This window comes from Tachyglossus aculeatus, chromosome 11 (genome assembly GCF_015852505.1).
Source record: "Tachyglossus aculeatus isolate mTacAcu1 chromosome 11, mTacAcu1.pri, whole genome shotgun sequence".
Taxonomy (NCBI): Eukaryota; Metazoa; Chordata; class Mammalia; order Monotremata; family Tachyglossidae; genus Tachyglossus; species Tachyglossus aculeatus.
Window position 1 is genome coordinate 36,507,722 of NC_052076.1, and position 19,674 is coordinate 36,527,395.

The 19,674-nt window shown below is 46.7% G+C and overlaps 1 protein-coding gene across 1 annotated transcript; it reads left to right on the top strand.

Moving 5' to 3' along the window:
* The first annotated feature begins 5,731 nt into the window (after window positions 1-5,731).
* On the top strand, window positions 5,732-12,765 carry LOC119935054 (serine protease 27-like). The gene is made up of 6 exons (XM_038754687.1): window positions 5,732-5,772; window positions 6,510-6,626; window positions 7,684-7,846; window positions 8,046-8,317; window positions 9,027-9,178; window positions 12,568-12,765. Exons 2-6 carry the CDS (start codon window positions 6,563-6,565, stop codon window positions 12,739-12,741), a joined length of 825 nt encoding a protein of 274 aa, XP_038610615.1. The 5' UTR covers window positions 5,732-5,772; window positions 6,510-6,562; the 3' UTR covers window positions 12,742-12,765.
* The last annotated feature ends 6,909 nt before the right edge of the window (window positions 12,766-19,674 follow it).

A 19,674-nucleotide genomic window follows, 5' to 3' on the forward strand; every position in this document is an offset into this window, starting at 1 on the left:
ACTCTATTACACTGCACTCTCCCAAGAATCAGTACAGTGCTCGGCACACAATAAGAGCTCAATAAATACCATTGCTTCATTGATCGATTGACTGAAAAGATGGGGATCGGGATGGGGAAAGAGGGTAGACATTCTCCAAGTTGTCTGGGAGAGTTATGAAGAGACTGTAGCCTGGCCTCAAAACCCAGTGAAGGTGAGGGAAGCCCAAAGGCGGGGCTACTCTAAGACCCGCAGCTGCCGTGTGGAGACATAAAGACCCGACTTCCAGCCACTTTTCAACTCCATGGGCGCCCCATTCTGCTCCTGGCCAAAATTGCTATAGGAAAAAATTGGGGGCTGAGGGAGAAGCATTGAGTCCTAGTGAAAAGAGCACAGGCTTGGGAGTCAGAAGTACCTGAGTTTTAATCCCACTTCTGCCACTTGACTGCTGTGTGACCTCCCACAAGTCATTTATCTTCTCTGTGCTTCAGGTTCCTCATCTGTAAAATAGGGATTCAATACCTATTCTCCTTTCTACTTAGACTGTGAGCCCCAAGTGGGACATGATTAACTTGAATCTACCCCAGCACTTGGTACAAAGCTTGACACATAGTAAGCACTTAGCAAATACCACAGTTATTATTACTATCATTACTGTATTATTATTCCTTCCTCCCTCCTTCCCTCTTACTTTCCCTTGGGGAAATCCCCTGTGGCCCCAAGGTGGCCCTGCTCGACCCCCATGGTGTTGCCAGCCCTGTTTCTTCCCAAATGACTTTGGTCTTGCAACTCCTCCTTCCGGGGGCTCTTACAGTTAGACGCCATGGGACAGGACTGCTTTTTCCATCTTCCACAATGGGGGATGCCCACAGGGAAGAAAGAGAACAGCCAACTCTGTTGTGGTTCCCCTCTACTCCTCTTCCTCAATGGGACAGGTTGAAAGGACAAAATTGTAGGGGAGGGAGGAATGGGGTGAGAGAGAGTGTGTGTTCATGCGTAAAGGCGTATATTTATCCTTCATGATCAAAGACACACATGAAGGTGAAAGTCACCAGTGGATGGGAGTGTAGCCATAATAACAATGGTAATAATATTAATGGTATTTATTAAGTGCTTACTATAAGCCTAAGCACTGGGCTAGAAACAAGAGAATCTGATCAGACACAGTCTTTACCCCACGCAGGGCTCACAATCAAAGAGGCAGAAAGAACAGGCATTTAACCCCCATTTTGCAGATAAGGAAACTAAGGCACAGAGATGTTAAGTGACTTACCCAAGGTCACCCAGCAGGCAAGCGGCAGAGTCAGAATTAGAATCCAGGTCCCGTGATTTCCAGGCCAGTGCTCTTTCTTAGGCCACTCTGTTTCTCTCTGTATAAGCAGGAGGAAATTGGAAATGAATCAGGGAAGGTCTCCTGGAGGAGATGTAATTTCAGAAGGGCTTTGAAATTGGGGAGCACTGTGTCAAATATCAAGGGGGAGAAAGTTCCCTTAGGCTATGAGCTCTCCGTGGGTCAGGGACTGTAATCAACCTGATTATCTTGTATCTACACCAGGGCTTAATACAGTGTTTGACCCGTAGTAAATTCTTAACAAGTACCATAAAAAAAGTGTCTTAAATCCAATGGACAGGAGTTCCTGCTGGAGGTTTCAGGGGTAGGTAGAAATGTAAGAAGCAGGAGATGAGAGATGGTGGAGAAATGAGAGAGAGCAGGGTTATTAAGGTAGACCTCATCTGTAAAATGGGGATGAAAACTGCGAGCCTCCCGTGGGACAACCTGACTCCCTTGTAACCTCCCCAGCGCTTAGAACAGTGTTCTGCACATAGTAAGCGCTTAACAAATACCATCATTATTATTATTTGGGAAGCATCCACATAAAGGTGGTAGGTAGATTTAGGAATCCCTGGAAGAGAGAGACAATGTTGAAATCATTAGTGACTCTCCATCCATTTAGTGGAAATATTTTAACGTAGCTAACAAAAGCAGGGGCACTGCTGGAAATTAAATGGGTTATTTTGCATGCGCCCACCAGGTGGCCGAATTTTCCATTGTTTCTCTGGGGTCTGAAGCAGTGAGCATTTTTTTTTTTTTTTAATGGTATTAAGCGTTTACTACAGAAATGAGCCCTATGAAACCCGTGAAACCTATTGTAAATTTTTCACTTAACATTAATAGTAATTCTATTTGTTAAGCTTATTACTGTACTAAGTACTGCGGTAGATACAAGATGAGCAGATTGAACACAGTCCCTGCTCCACACGGAGCTCAAATTTCATTTAATTCCCATTTTACAGATGAGGAAACTGAGAAGTTAAGGGACATGTCCAAAATCACACAGGAGGCAAGTAGCCAAATGGAGGTGAGCTGGGAACCTGATTTTCCTGGCCACTATTTTCTCCCGGTGGAATCTTCCCACATTTCCTCTCATTCCTCCCAGCGGCTTCCATCCTGCTGGGGGAGCGGGTGTGTGTGTGTGTGTCAGTGGGGTCACCAGACCCCGGTCATCATGTCCCACTCCCCAAACTCGGGCCTGGGACGCACAGTGCTGGAGCAGCTCCCTCGGTCTCTCCTTGCCCTCCCCTCTGAGAGAGGAAGAAAATAAAGAGTGCCTCCTTTGGCCTCCGCCACAGAATCAGACCCGATGAGGCGAGGAGAGATGAGAAAAGACTGAGAAATTCAGCCCCAAGCTGGGCTTTGGACCCCCAAGGGCATCCCCGGGGTTGCAGAAGGTCCCACCAAGAGCCCTAAGCCATGGTTTTTTCTGGGTTGGCTGGGGGAGGAGAGAGGGACATAATAATAATGGCATTTTTTAAGCACTTACTATGTGTAAAGCACTGTTCTAAGCGCTGGGGAGGTTACAAGGTGATCAGGTTGTCCCATGGGGGGCTCACAGTCTTAATCCCCATTTTACAGATGAGGTAAGTGAGGCACAGATAAGTTAAGTGACTTGCCAAAGTCACACAGCTGACAATTGGCGGAGCCGGGATTTGAAGCCATGACCTCTGACTCCAAAGCCCGTGCTCTTTCCACTGAGCCACGCTGCTTCTCCAGCTACCTCCCACCCTTCAACCACCTGGGCCCAATCCCACAGCCCATCATCCTACCCCCAGCCCACCCTACATATAGTGCTCTTCAGTGCTCCCCGCAAAACGAGAAATCCTCTCTCATCTGTGCTTCCTGTGTGACTACTGCCTGACACAGGGGGTGGAACCACTAGAGTCTGGCTGTGAAAACCTGTCATCTATTTCCTGGAATACCCCCCATCCCACCCCACCCCAAGGCCCAGCCCTCTCACCTCACCCCAGTTCACTGCTCTCCTCCTCACATGCAGGTCATCCTCTCCTCCAGTCTAGCTGTCCTGGATCTTTCACAATCTGGCCTCAACTTCAATCAGTCAATTGTTGGTATTTACTGAGTGTCTAGTGTGTGCAGAGTCCTGTACTATGTGCTTGAGAGGAGAGTACAATAGGTTAGACTGCCCTGCAAGATCTACTCTGAGGACTTGGTATCGATCAATCAATAAATCAACTGGTGGTATTTATTGAGTGTTTATTGTGTACAAAGCATTATACCAAGCACTTGAGAGAGTGTAATGTTAGACTGCCCTACAAGATCTACTCTGAGCGCTTAGCATCAATCAATCAGTGGTATTTATAAAGTGCTTACTGTGTGCAGAGAGCACTGTACCAAGCTCTTGGGAGAGTACAACAGAGCTAATAGACATGTTCCCTGTCTACAAGGAGTTTACAGTCTAGAAGAGGAGACAGACATTTAAATCAATTATGGATATGTAATTTATCATCATCATCATCATCATCCCAGCTCTCTGGGTCATCATACAAACATAGTAGGGTAGTCCTCAATGCTAATGACACAGTCATTTCCACTGGTCAAGGAGTCCCAGGGCCTAGGCAGGGCTGAAGAGAGCAATCCAAGAGAGCAGTATAGATCTGTGCCCTAGTGGATAGAGCCCTGGCCTGGGAGCCAAAAGGACCTGGGTTCTAATCCTTGCTCCACCACTTGTCTGCTGTGTGACCTTGGGTAAGTCACAACTTCTCTGGGCCTCAGTTCCCTCATCTGTAAAGTTATTTTATATTTACAAAAAAAAAAATTGAGACTGTGAGCCCCATGTAGGAAAGGGACTGTGTTCAACCCAATCTCCTTGTATTCACCCCAGTGCTTGGCATATAGTACCAAGAGCTTAGTATAGTGCTAAGCACACAGTAAGTGTTCAATAAATATGATTGAATAAATGAACATAGTAAGCACCTAACAAAAATCACAATTATTATTATTACTCAGTCATTCATTCACTCATATTTATTGAGCGCTTACTGTGTGCAGAGCACTGTACTAAACACTTGGAAAGTACAATTCAGCAATAGAGACAATCCCTGTCCACAACGTGCTTACAGTCTAGAAGGGGGAAGAAAGACATCAAAATAAAGCATCAATATAAATAAATATAATTATAGATATATACATACATTATTCATTCAATTGTATTTATTCATTCATTTATTCAATCATATTTATTGAGCACTTACTGTGTGCAGAGCACTGGACTAAGCACTTAGGAAGTACAAGTTGGCAACATATAGAGATGGTCCCTTCCCAACAGTGGGCTTACAGTCTACAAGGGGGAGACAGACAACAAAACAAAACATATTAACAAAATAAAATAAATAGAATAGTAAATATGTACAAGTAAAATAAATAGAGTAATAAATCCATACAAACATATATAAAGGTGCTGTGGGGAGGGGAAGGAGGTAAGGCAGGGGGGATGGGAAGGGAAGAGGAAGGAGGGAGCTCAGTCTGGGAAGGCCTCCTGGAGGAGGGGAGCTCTCATTAGGGCTTTGAAGGGAGGAAGAGAGCTAGCTTGGCGGATGTGCGGAGAGAGGGCATTCCAGGCCAGGGGGAGGACGTGGGCCGGGGGTCGACGGCGGGACAGGCGAGAACGAGGATTATTAAGCCTCACCTCCCACCCAACCCTCATCACCAAGCAACACCTCTGAGGGAGCTCTTTGCCCTCCCACCTGCCATCCTGGCATTCACTCCCAGTGTACTCCAGGCCGGCGTCAGGGGCTGGAAGCAACGAGTGCCACCCCTATACATTTTAGAATGGTGGCTGAAACTGAAGCTGTTGAACTCAACCACTGAGAACCTGAAACACTGCTCCCCCAGCCCCACATGAGATTGTTCTCATTGCTCTCGCTGTGCCTCTTGTCTCTTGTCTTGGTTGCTTCTTCTAGACTGTAAGCTCATTGTGGGTAGGGAACGTGTCTTCCAACTCCATTGTACTCTCCCAAGCATTCCGTTACAGTGCTCAGCACACGGTAAGCACTCAATAAATACCATTGATTGAATACCACTGGTTGATTGACTGATCTTTCTATATGTGTCCATTGCCATCTCACCTTGACTTGTTCTTAGACTGAGTCCCTCGGGGGCCTAGAGACCACACCTAATTCTTCCCTGTGGATCTGGTCCCAGTTTTTAATATAGAATGTAGCACTCAGAAGGCGGTTAATAAATGCTCCAACTACTTCTCTGTTCCCGCTCCCCATTCCTCTCCCAGTCCTTCCTGTTCCTCTCAGACCCTCCAAGGGTCTCCCCAGAGTCCTGTCAAACCCCTTTTGTCCCATGATTCACTCTCTGGACCTAAGTATGTAAGACACACCTCATTTCACTTCCGGTGTGTTTAACACTGTGCAGTTCTGCTCTGAGTCTCTAAGAAGGAAGTAGAGTGTGACTGTGAGAAACCCAAACACCAAGGAGACACGATTAAGGTAAGGATCCCCTTTCTCCTACCCTCTCCTCCTACAACCCAGAACTCTAACTCCTGTTATCCCCTACTCCCTCCTCATCCCAGACCTCCTGGCCCCATCCCAGCTCTCCCCTCCTCTTCGCCACTGTCTTCCAGAAACAACTTTCCTCTCCCCCAGCCTCCATCTACACTCTGCCCTCTAACTCAGATGTCTCGCAGCAGAAGTCCCTCAATGACTCGTCCCATCCCACCTCACTCCTCTGCTACTACGACACAGCCCACACATTTGTTCTTCTAATGCCAACCTTCCCACTGTACCTCCATCTCGTCTCTCTTGCCTCTGACCCCTCGCCCCTGTCCTGCCTTTGGCCTGGAATGCCCTCCCTCCTCAAATCCAGCGGAATCAGGAAGACAATGACTGTCCCTGCCTTCAAAGCCTCATTGAGGGCACATCACCTCCAAGAGACCTTCCCTGACTAAACCCTCCTTTCCTCTTTTCCCACTCTTTTCTGCATCACCCTGACTTGCTACCTTTATTTATCCCCTTCCCAGCCCCACAGCACTTATGTACATATCTGTAATTCATTTATTTAGATTAATGTCTGTCTCCCCCTCTAGACTGTAAGCTCGTTATGGATAGGGAATGTGTCTATTGTTCTATGTACTCTCCCAGGCGCTTAATACAATGTTCTGTACACAGTAAGTGCTCAATAAATACAATTGAATGAATGAATGAATAAAAATAATTCTGCCCCCCAGCCCCTCTCACTGTTTCTTTCAGGCTTTGCCTTGTTCTGCTCATTCCTGTCCAGATGATAATGTTTCTGCTGTTCCTGCCCCATCTCCTCCAGAGCAGCTTGGTCTTTGGGGCCGAGAGTAAGTACTGATGCTGTCCACACCCTGCATCATCTGGGCCGGGTCTCCCATGTCTTGACACTCTGGTTTGACTTTGCCCTTGGGAAGGGGCAGTCTGGAGTCAGCTTAGAACCATCCAACTCGGCCCACCATTCCCTCATTGTGGAAACGCTATCTGACCTTGACCCATCTGTTCGTTTTATGGTATTTGTTAAGTGCATACTGTGTGTCAAACATTGTAAGAGCTGGGACCGATACCAGTCAAATCAGGTTGGACACAGTCCCTATCCTGTATGGGGCTCACAGTCTAAGTATGAAGGAGAACAGGTAGTTAATCCCCATTTTAGATTTGAGGAAACTGAGGCCCAGAAAAGTTAGGTGACTTACCCAAGGTCACACAGCAAGCAATTGGCGGAGCCGGGATTAGAACCCACATCCTCTGACTCTCAGGATCAGGCTCCGGATCTCCTCTCACCACTCTGTCCGCTCCCTCTATTTCATTCACTGACTCTTTTTCAACCTCTCACCTGTAAATATGGGTCTTGGCCAAGAATGATAAGAATAATAATAATAATTGTTGTATTTGTTAAGAGCTTACTGTGTGCTAAGCATTGTACTAAGAGGTGGGGTGGGTACAAACAAATTGAGTTGGACACAGTCCCTGTCCCAAATGGGATTTACAATCTTAATCCCCATTTTACTGATGAGGAAACTGAAGCATAGAAAAATGAAGTGACTTGCCCAAGGTCACATAGCAGACAAGTGGCTGAGCCAGGATTAGAACCCAGATCCCCTAGCTCCCCGGCCCATGCCCTTTTTATCTTGCTTCTACCCCAGTGTTTAGTATGGTATTTTGCTTAGAACAGTGCTTTGCACATAGTAAGTGCTTAAAAAATGCCATTATTATTGTTATTATTATTGCACCTAATAAGCACTTAACAAACACCAGGTAAATGGCAGAGGCAGGATTAGAATCCAGGTCCTCCAACTCTCAGGACCGGACTCTTTCCACAAGGGGACTCCAGGACTCCCGGCCTGGGGAACACCAGATCCTCTAACTTGGTCTGTCTCTCCCCAGGGAGCACATCAGCCAGGGATTTGGTGGGCATCGTGGGAGGCCAGGATGCACAGGAGAATAAGTGGCCCTGGCAGGTGAGCCTGAGACATCATGGGCAACACCTGTGTGGTGGCACCCTCATCCACCGGCGCTGGGTCCTGACTGCTGCCCACTGCTTCGATTGGTGAGTCCCCAACCCGAGCTCAGGGACCCAGATACGATGGAGCTTGGCTGAGGGAAATCGTCAAGGGAAAGTTAGCTGTTGTCCTCTGCAAGTGTTATCGGTCTTCAGGGATATCACACTGTCACACTCAGCTGGGAAATTACTCCTCAGAATCTGCCGCATTTGACTAACACTTGGTATTTTCTCCCTCTTCCTGGAGCTTTGACAAGATCTCAGCATATGATGTTCAGGCAGGGGCATGGAAGTTGGACCAGGCAGATCCCTCCAAACTGATTCCTGTGAAAAGCATCGTTATCCACACCAACTACTTGGAAAATGACTTCCTCGGCGGGGACATCGCACTGGTGAAACTGAGTCGCACAGTGGACAAGTCTGACTGGAACAAAGACATCCACCTCCCCAAGACCATGGCCCAGTTGACCAAAGGGATGTCATGCTGGGTAACAGGCTGGGGGTACGTTGGAGAGGAAGGTGAGGATATTGGCCAAGCCCAGATTAACAGTACCCCCTCTCACTGATGGCCTTCAAAAGTATCTCTTCCTGGCCTGAAAGGGGGTGAATCTTGCACTCCCACCCTTCCTACCACGATTGGGGCCTCACTATCATTCCTGCACCTGGTCCCATCTCTGTCTTGGAGTCTTCCTCACAGCTCCCACCTCCTCTGGCCATCCCTTCACCTGCCCAACCCTCAGCACCGCTCCCACTCAGAAGGAGAGAGGGGACTGAGTCCACAGATTTGCCCAAGGACCCTTGCATTTTGGGATGAGGCCCAGGTAGTGTGACCCTCAGGTCTGCCTGAGCCTGAGAGTCTGTGTATCTGTTTGACTGCCCCAGGGATAGAGGAAATGGTGAATCCAGGCCTCCTCTTGCTGTTCTCTACCTCCAACCCATCCATCCCCACTGCCCAGTGCTCCCCACCATTCTCCTCTTTGCCCCATCAGCAGGGTTTTTCTTGGAGAGGACTTTAAGCTTGTTGTGGGCAGGGAACACATCTACCTACTCTATGATATTTTACTCTCCCAAGCGTTTAGTAGAGTGCTGTGCATATAGTAAGTGCTTAATAAATACAATTGACTGAAGACACCCCTGGTTTCTGGGTCCCCATGGATTGCGCCAGCTCCCCACCTTGGGACCTTACCTCAGAATAAACAACTTTGTCCATTTCCCTTTCTCTCCACAGACAAACTCCCTCCTCCCCGCACTCTCCAGGAGGCACAGGTTCCCATATTTAACACGTTGGTCTGCAAAAAAAACTACCTCAAAATAAATAGATTGATCCTGGACGACATGTTATGTGCTGGTTATAAAGAAGGGAAGAAGGACGCCTGTCAGGTAAATGACTCCTAATCTGAGCAGAGAGACTTGTTCTGCCCTATTCATTTATTCATTCAGTCAGTCTTATTTATTGAGTGTTTACTGTGTGTAGAGCACTGTACTAAGCCCTTGGAAGAGTACAACAACAAGCAAACAATTCCCTGCCCACAGCAAGCTCACAGTCTAGATGAGGAGACAGACATTAATATACATAAATAAATAAATAAATTAGTGATATATATGGGCTGTGGGGATGGAAGGGGAGATGAATGAAGGGGGCAAGTCAGGGCAACACAGAAGGGAGTAGGAAAAGAGGAGAGGAGGGCCTAGTCAGGGAAGGCTTCTTGGAGCAGTCGTGCCTTCATTAAGGCTTTGAAGTGGGGGAGAGCAATTATCTGTCTGATATGAGGAGGGAGGGCACTCCAGACCAGAGGCAGAAGTGGGAAAGAAGTTGGCAGCAAGATAGAGGAGATGGAGGTTCATTCATTCATTCATTCAATCATATTCATTAAGCACTTACTGTGTGCAGAGTACTGTACTAAGCGCTTGGGAAGTACAAGTCGGCAACATATAGAGACAGTCCCTACCAAACAATGGGCTCACAGTCTAGAATGGGGAGACAGATAAAAAGACAAAACATGTAGACATGTGTCAAAACTGTCAGAATAAATAGAATTATAGCTATGTGCACAGCATTAATAAAATAGAGTAGTAAATATGTACAAGTAAAATAAATAGAGTGATAAATATGTACAAATATATGCAAGTGCTATGGGGAGGGGAAGGAGGTAGGGCGGGGGAGGAGATGGGGAGGAGGAGAGGAAAAAGGGGGCTCAGTATGGGAAGGCCTCCTGGAGGAGGTGAGCTCTCAGTAAGGCTTTGAAGGGAGGAAGAGAGCTAGTTTGGCAGATGTGTGGGTACACTGAGAGGGTTAGCATTGGAGGAGTGAAGTGTGCGGGCTGGGTTGTAGTAGGAGAGTAGAGAGATGAGGTAGGAGGGGGCAAGGTGATTGAGTGCTTTAAAGCCAATGGTGAGGAGTTCTTGTTTGAAAACTAATCTTCGGCTTGTTCTGTCGGAGCCCGGGCATTGTCGGACTTCTCCAGCGGTCATTCTGTCCTTTCCCAGCTGGTCCAACTGGGCCCATGGAGGAAGCTGCTGGAGCCAGGGAACAGCAGTTGCTCGAAGTAAAGGGCCAACCCTCCCTCAACTATTTAGAGTGAAAGGGAGATAGAGAAGGAAAGGTGGGAACAGGACTCTAGAGAAGAAATGTGGCCTAGTGGAAAGAGCAGAGGCCTGGAAGTCAGAGAACACTCTGCTGCATGACCTTGAGCAAGTCACTTAACTTCTTTGCGCCTCAGTTACCTCATCTGTAAAATGGGGATTAAGTGGGTAAGCCATATGTGAGTCTTCTAGACTGTGAGCCCGTTGTTGGGTAGGGAGCATCTCTATATGTTGCCAACTTGTACTTCCCAAGCGCTTAGTACAGTGCTCTGCACACAGTAAGCACTCAAATACAATTGAATGAATGAATGAACATGTGGGACAGGGACTATGTCCAACCTAATTACCTTGTATCTATCCCAGCGCTCACTGCAGTGCCTGGCACATAGTAAGCACTTGACAAATACCATAAAAAAAATTTCTAAGACCCTACACCGAGGCTTCAGGCCAGAGAGCAGTGCAGACATGTAAAATTCAGTTCCGATGGGACCTGGTTCACTCTCTTATTCATTCATTCAATCGTATTTATTGAGCGCTTACAGTGTGCAGAGCACTGTACTAAGCACTCTCTCCCTACCCCTGTAGGCCTGGGGTCCACAATGGAGGGATGGGGTGGAGAAGTCAGTTGGATGTTTCTAGATAGCATTCACTACACCACTGAGAGGCAGTTTGGTGTAGTGAATAGATCCACAGGCCTGGGAGTCAGATGGTCATGGCTTCTAATCCTGGATTCACCACTTGTCTGCTGTGTGACCTTGGGCAAGTCACTTCACTTCCCTGTGCCTCAGTTACCTCATCTATAAAATGGGGATTGAGACTGTGAGCCCCAAATGGGACAGGGGCTGTGTCTAACCCAATTTGCTTGTATCCACCCCAGTTCTTAGTATGGTACCTGGCACCCAGTGAGCACTTAAATACCACAATCATTATTATTATTGGGGATAGTCAGACTAGTAAACAGTCCTGTGGGCTAGTAGTTTTTCTGGAAGTCTACAAGGCTTTCCTAGGAGAATTCAGCCAATTAAATTGTCACATATGGTCCTGATGACCTGAACACTGGCTCCATGGGGGTGATTTAAAACCAAACCCCAAAACCTTCATCCTCTGCAGAAGTCCTGCAGATTTCATCCAAACAGAGATCTAGTCTCTGCTGCCAACTCCCCTGGAGTTCTCTCCCCATGAATGATAACGCCCAGGCCCCACTCTACCAATCAATCAATCAGTGGCATAGCTCCTTGTGGGCAGGCATTGTGTCTACCAATTCTATTGCACTGTACTCTTCCCTGCACTTTGTACAGTGCTCTGTGAACAGTAAGTGCTCAATAAATATGAATGAATGATTAATTCAGGTCTTACCATGTTCCAAGCCCTATACTAAGCACTTTGGTTCTAACTTGACTGGATCCTACCATTCATTCATTCAATCACATTTATTTAGCGTTTACTGTGTGCAGAACACTGTACTAAGCACTTGGGAAGTACAAGTTGGCAACATATAGTGACGGTCCCTACCCAACAGTGGGCTCACAGTCTAGAAGGGGGAGACAGAGAACAAAACAAAACACAAAATAAAATAAATAGAATAAATATGTACAAATTAGAGTAATAAATACGTACAAACATATATACATATATACAGGTGCTGTGGGGAGGGGAAGAAGGTAAGGCGCGGGGGATGGGGAGGAGGAGGAGAGAAAGGAGGGGGCTCAGTCTGGGAAGGCCTCCTGGAGGAGGTGAGCTCTCAGTAGGGCTTTGAAGGGAGGAAGAGGTAATTTTTGGTATTTGTTAAGCGCTATGTGCAAAGCACTGTTCTAAGCGCTGGGGAAGAGACAAGGTGATCAGGTTGTCCCATGTGGGGCTCACAATCTTAATCCCCATTTTACAGATGAGGTAACTGAGGCCCAGAGAAGTGAAGTGACTTGCCCAAAGTCACATAGCTGACAAGCGGCGGAGCCGGAATTTGAGCCCATGACCTCTGATTCCAAAGCCTGGGTTCTTTCCACTGAGCCACGCTGCTTCCCAGAGACCCAGCCCTGTGTTTAAGGAGCTGAGACCTTCCTCTAGACAAGGTCTCCTCCACTCCCAACTCCCCACTTGCAGACTGGGGGGAAGAGATGTGAAATCACTCAAATCCCTAACCCTCACTGGAGTTCCATCATCCTCTTTACGCTCATCTCTTTTCACAGGGTGACTCCGGGGGACCCCTGGCCTGTGAAAGCAAAAGCAAAGACAACTGGACCTTAGTGGGGGTGGTGAGCTGGGGAAAAGGCTGTGGACGATCCAGATTCCCAGGAGTTTATGTTAATGTCTCCTACTACCAAACGTGGATCCAAAAGATAATCCACCAACGCCTGGATTAAAGAAGGAGATCGGCCTAGCGGAAAGAGAGCTGAAATAAGTGTCGGGAGACCGGGTTCTATGTGATGCCCCGCTATTGACCCCATGAATACTCTTCTTCATGGTTTCGACTCCATGAATACTCTACTTTTCAGTTTCCTTCTCTGTGAAGTAGAAATAATGATGCCTCTCTCACCTTACTTCTGTGAGCCCTGTGTGGGACAGGGACTGGATCTGATGTGATTATCTTGCATATACCCTAGTGCTTGGCAGATAGAAAATGCTTAATAAATGCCATAGTTATTATTTTTTTTTTTTTTTAATTACGGAGGGTCCCTCTTCCTGGGGTACTGATCTGCCTCTTCACACTCTGCTGCCTTGGCCCTAGTGTCTCCCAGGAGGGTCTTGACCTGTTCCTTCCTCCTGTTCCTGAGCTGCCTTTACTTCAGTGTGACTTCCTCCTTAGCCTCTGGGTCCTTTCTCCTCCCGCTCCTCAACCCCTCTGCTTTCATTCATTCAGTCGTATTTATTGAGCCCTTACTGTGTGCAGAGCACTGTACTAAGTGCTTGGGAAGTACAAGTTGGCAACATACAGAGATGGTCCCTACCCAACAACGGGCTTACAGTCTAGAAGGGGGAGACAGACAACAAAACAAAACATGTGGACAGGTGTCAAGTCATCTGAATAAAGTAAAGCTAGATTCATTTATTCATTCAATTGTATTTACTGAGTGCTTACTGTGTGCAGAGCACTGTACTAAGCGCTTGGGAAGTACAAGTTGGCAACATATAGAGATGGTCCCTTCCCAAAAATGGGCTCACAGTCCAGAAGGGGGAGAGATGCACATCATTAACAAAATAAGTAGAATAGTAAATATGTACAAGTAAAATAAATAGAGTAATAAACCTGTACAAACATATATACAAGTGCTGTGGGGAGGGGAAAGAGATAGGGCAGGGGGATGGGGAGGAAGAGAGGAAAAGGGGGTTCTGCTTCCTAGGCTGGGTCTTCTCCTCCTCCCCATCTCTCCTTTCCTGATGCCTCTCTCCTTCCTCCCTGACCCCTGAGGCCACCGTCCCCTTGGGTGACATAGCCAGGACCTCACAGGGGCTCAGAAGCCAAGGTTGGATGTGGCAGTCAGATTCTCATGTTTCCACTTCCGCCCACCTCTAGACTGCAAGCTCGTTGTGGGCAGGGAACATGTCTACCAATTCTGTTGTATTGTACTCAGCCAAGTGCATTGTACAGTGTCCTGTACCCAGTAAGCACTCAATAAATACCACTGATTGATCACTTCCCCTCACATATGCCCCTTTAGCCTCTGCTTTTGCAAATTCTGCAAAGGATTAGCCCCTGCTCCTTCCCCCATGCCAACTCCCCAAATCTTGTAGTTCCTACAGCTTTCAGCTTTCCTAACCCCTCCACAACCTTGAACCCTCCATCCTGATGCCCTGACCCCCTCCTGCCCCTGCCCATTATTCTATATTGCTTGACTGATTTCTAATTCTTACAGTTCCCAGACGGCTGGTTCCCAGTAGAGACCAGCCTGCTCTTGCCAAGCCACCTCTCCCACCCTCATAATAATAATAATAGCATTTATTAAATGCTTACTATGTGCAAAGCACTGTTCTAAGCGCTGGGGAGGTTACAAGGTGATCAGGTTGTCCCACGGGGGGCTCACAGTCTTCATCCCCATTTTACAGATGAGGTAACTGAGCACAGAGAAGTGACTTGCCCAAAGTCACGCAGCTGGCAATTGGCGGAGCCGGGATTTGAACCCATGACGTCTGACTTCAAAGTCTGGGCTCTTTCCACTGAGCTATGTGGCAGCTTCCAAGGGTGGCGATACACATCTTTGGGGCAGTAAGGTCAGCAGGCTCAGATCCCTTGGGACACTAATGTCTCTCATGTCTGGTATGTGTGTGCTGGAGGGGAAATATCCAATAATAATAATTGTGGTATTTGTTAAGCGCTTACTATGTGCCAGGCACTGTTCTTGTAGATACAATTTTAATCAGTTTCAACATACTCTTTTTCCCACATGGGGCTCACAGTCTTAATCCCCATTTTACAGATGCATTAACTGAGGCACAGAGAAATTAAATGACTTGCCCAAGGTCACGCAGTAGACAAGTAGTGAATCCAGGACTAGAACCCAGGACCTTCTGACTCCCAAGCCTGTGCTCTATCCGCACCTCCTCATTATCTATAAGATCTACAAGAAGTAGCATGGTCTAGTGGATAGAGTGTGGGCTTGGAGATCAGAAGGACTTGGGTTCTAATCCTGGCACCACCACTTACCTTCTGTGCGACCTTAGACAAATCACTTAACTTCTCCATGCTTGTTATCTCATCTGTAAAATGGGGATTAAGCATCTATGTGAGGCAGGGATTGTTTCCCCCCTGATTAGCCCTGATTGAATCTACCCCAGGATTTAGTACAGTGCATGGCACATAATAAGCACTTAACAAATACCATAAATTAAAAAAAAAGATCCGCACCACTGGCTCTCCTCCTGCAACCTCAGAAGCCCCACCTAATAATAATAATAATAATAATGGCATTTATTGAGCGCTTACTATGTGCAAAGCACTGTTCTAAGCGCTGGGGAGGTTACAAAGTGATCAGGTTGTCCCACAGGGGGCTCACAGTCTTAATCCCCATTTTACAGATGAGGTAACTGAGGCCCAGAGAAGTTAAGTGACTTGCCCAAAGTCACACAGCTGACAAATGGGGAGCCAGGATTTGAACCCATGACCTCTGACTCTAAAGCCCGGGCTCTTTCCACTGAGCCATGCACCTGGCTTCTGGTGCAATTTCAACAGTCACTACTTGACACAAATGGCCCGTACTGGATCACCAGTGCTATGTACTGGATTATCCATCGTTGAAGTCCTGCACGCTGTCCTCTCACTAGCACTGAGGCTGGGCGTTTTTGCAGGCCCAGATACACAAGATGAATGGATGACCATGGGAGATTCAAGCCACTGCTGGTTTGGAAGCAAGAAGGGGACACGTCCCCCGCAGCAAAGCAGAATGAAGGATCCCATCCCAGTGAAAGCTCAGACCCAAACGAGGTAGAGCAGAGGATGGCTGGAAGACAATAGCCACAAAGAGACCAGTCTAGCAGAAAGCCATAGAGGGTGAGGCTTCTCTCTCTGAGCTCTCTTTGAGTAGAGGCTCCAGGAAGCTTGAGATACCAAGAGCTTAGATCAGTGCTCTGAACATAATCAACACTCAATAAATACCACTGAATCAAGAGACAGTCTGGTAAACAGTGACAGGATTTGGATGTAAGCACAGCACTGCAGCAAGGTAGCATCTTTATATCCACACAGATAATAAGACTCTTGTTTAATCAAGGGGGGGTTTCAAACACATCCACAAAACCTAAATAGCGTCTCACCATCTGCTATGTGACTACGCATCTAAGTACCATTTTGGTCTAAAACACACCACAGTTTGACTTGTTCCTCTGATAACCGTTAGGAAAGACAATTTGAATGTGAGAAACTCTCAAGGTAACTTCCTCCCTTTATGTGAGCATATATCTGTAAATATGTAACTGTCCTTCATTTCTGAAGATGACATTACCTGTGGGAGAACGACCATGAGAGTAGCTGAAGCATCAGATATATAATCAAAATGCTCTGCCATTTTGGGTCCCTTGTCACACTGGTGTGTTTTATTCTGTCTCCACTAGGTAAGAAGCTTTTTAAGGGAAGGGATTGTATATTCATTCATTCATATTTATTGAGCATTCACTGAGTGCATAGCCTGCATTAAGTGCTTGGGAGAGTACGATATAACAACAGACACATTCCTTGTCTGCCGCAAGCTCACAGTCTAAAGGGGGAGATAGACATTAATATACCTAAATAAATAAATTACAGCTATATGCAGAAATATACATATGTGCTGTGGGGACAGGAGGGAGGCTGAATGAAGGGAGCAAGTCAGGGTGATGCAAAATGGAGTGGGAGAAGAGGAGAGGAAGGCTTAGTCAGGCAAGACTTCTTGAAGGAGATGTGCCTTCAATAAGGCCTGGAAGTTGGGGAGAGCAATTATCTGCCTCATATGAGGAGGGAGGGTGATCCAGTCCAGAAGTAGGATGTCCCCCCATTCCTCTCCCCCTCCCCATCCCCCCACCCTACCTCCTTTCCCTCCCCACAGCACCTGCATATATGTTTGTACAGATTTATTACTCTATTTTACTTGTACATATTTACTATTTTATTTATTTTATTTTGTTAATATGTTTTGTTTTGTTGTCTGTCTCCCCCTTCTAGACTGTGAGTCCACTGTTGGGTAGGGACCGTCTCTATATGTTTCCAACTTGTACTTCCCAAGCGCTTAGTACAGTGCTCTGCGCACAGTAAGTGTTCAATAAATACTACTGAATGAATGAATGAATTGGAGGAACAAAGTCTGAGGGCTGGGTTGCAATAGGAGGTAGCTAGGTGAGATAGCAGGGGGCAAGGGACAGAGTGCTTTAAAGACAATAGTTATGAGTTTTTGTTTGATGCTGAGGTGGTGGGCAACCACTGGAGTTTGAGGAGTGGGGAGACTCATCCTGAACATTTTTGTAGAAAAATGATCCGGGCAGCAGAGTGAAGTATGGACTGGAGTGGGGAGAGACAGCAAGGAGACTAATGCAGTAATCCAGGTTGGGTAGGTTGAGTGATTGCATTAACTCGGTAGCAGTTTGGATGGAGAGGGAAAGGCAGATTTTAACCATGTTGTGAAGGTGGGACTGACAGAATTTAGGGATGGATTGAATATGTGGGTTGAATGAGAGAGAAGAGACAAGGATAACGCCAAGGTTACGAGCTTGTGAGACTGGAAGGATGGTGGTGCCATCTACAGGAATGGGAAAGTCGAGGGGAGGATAGGGTTTGGGTGGGAAGATAAGGAGTTCTGTTTCAGACATGTTAAGCTTCAGGTGATAGAAGGACGTCCAGGTAGAGATGTCTTGATGGCAGGGGAAAATATGAGACTGCAGGGAGGGAGAGAGATCAGGACTGGAGATGTAGATTTAGGTGTCACATGCATAGAGGGGGTAGTTGAAGCCATGGGAGCAAATGAGTTCTCCAAGGGAGTGGGTGTAGATGAAGAATAAATGGGAATTCAGAACTGAATCTTAAGGGACCCTCGCAGTGTCTAGAGAAGCACTAGAAGGTGGTCTAGTGGATACCAACAGGCCTGGAAGTCAGAAGGACCTAGGTTCTAATCCTGGCCCTGCCACTTGTCTGTTGTGTGACTATGGGCAAATCAGTTTACTTCTCTGTGCTTCAGTTACCTCATCTGCAAAATGGGGATTAAGACTGTGAAATACCTCATCTGCAAAATGGGGATTAAGACTGTGAGCCCTATATGGGATAAGGACTGTGCCTAACCTGATTAGCTTGTTTCTACCCCATTGCCTTAGTACAGTGACTGGCACGTAGTAAGTGCTTAGTAAATTCCACAATTATTATTATTACCAACTCTATTGTATCCTCCCAAATTCTTAATAATGATAATTGAGGTTCTTGTAAAGCACTACTGCCAACCACTATACTAAGCACTGAGTTAGAGACAGGATTATTAGGCCAGACAAAGGCTCTGTTCCATTTGGGGGTCGCAGTCTAAGTAGGAGGGAGGACAGGTACTGAGTCCCTATCTTACAGATGAAGGAAGGGAGGAACCGAGAATCAATCAATCAATCGTATTTATTGAGCACTTACTGTATGCAGAGCACTGTACTAAGCGCTTGGGAAGTACAAGTTGGCAACATATAGAGACAGTCCCTACCCAACAGTGGGCTCACAGTCTAGAAGGGGGAGACAGAGAACCAAACCAAACTTACTAACAAAATAAAATAGAGAAGTGAAATGACTTGTCCAAGGTCACACAGGTTACAGAGCTGAGATTAGAATCCAGGTCCTCTGACTCCCAAGATGCATGCTCTTTCCATTAGGCCACACCGCTTTTCTCATAGTAAGTGGTGCTCAAGAAGGACCACTGATTGATCAATTAATTTTGAGCCAGATTCTTGCCCGAGATTGCTTTGATCCTCTCTGTCCTTGGTGTTCATGGCTCAGTGGAAAGAGCCCGGGCTTTGGCGTCAGAGGTCATGGGTCCAAATCCCAGCTCCGCCAACTGTCAGCTGTGTGACTTTGGGCAAGTCACTTAACTTCTCAGTGCCTCAGTTACCTCATCTGTAAAATTTGGATGAAAACTGTGAGCCCCCCTTGGGACAACCTGATCACCTTGTACCCTCCCCAGTGCTTAGAACAGTGCTTGGCACATAGTAAGTGCTTAACAAATACCATCATTATTATTATTACTATTATTATTGTCTTACCATTTGATGTTGAATATGGTTTGTGGGTGAAGCTGAAGGTACTAAGAGTAATTATTACAATTACTATTATGGTATGTGTTAAGCACTTACTATGTGCCAAGCCCTGTTCTAAGCACTGGAGTAGATACAAGGTAATCAGGTTGGACACAGGCCCTGTCCCCCATGAGTCTCACACTCTTAATTTTACAGATGAGGTAATTGAGGCACAGAGAAGGGAAGGGACTTGCCCAAGGTCACACAACAGACAAGTGGCAGAGTCAGGATTAGAACCTGCAACCTCTGACTCCCAAGCCTGTCCTCTGGCCACTGACTGCCTACTAAATGCAATGCACCAACCACTGGGGAAGGTACAACTTGTTCTCTGTCCACGACAAGTTTCCATTACTAAGGTCATATCTCCTCCAAGAGGCCTTCCCCAATTAAGCCCACTTTTTCTGTCTCTCTCTCCCTTCCGTGTCACCTATGGATTTGGATCCATACCCCTTGGGTATTTAGATTTCACCCCACTCTCAGCCCCACAGCACCTATGTCCAGATCCTTAATTTATATTAATGTCTAACTCCTGTTGTGTGACTACAGGCAAATCAGCTTACTTCTCTGTGCTTCAG

Coding starts and splice junctions, on each gene's coding strand:
- LOC119935054 (XM_038754687.1), top strand. CDS start 6,563: ATGATAATGTTTCTGCTGTTCCTGCCCCATCTCCTCCAGAGCAGCTTG. Junction 8,318..9,026: donor GGGGTACGTTGGAGAGGAAG/GTGAGGATATTG, acceptor TTCTCTCCACAG/ACAAACTCCCTCCTCCCCGC. Junction 9,179..12,567: donor GGAAGAAGGACGCCTGTCAG/GTAAATGACTCC, acceptor CTCTTTTCACAG/GGTGACTCCGGGGGACCCCT.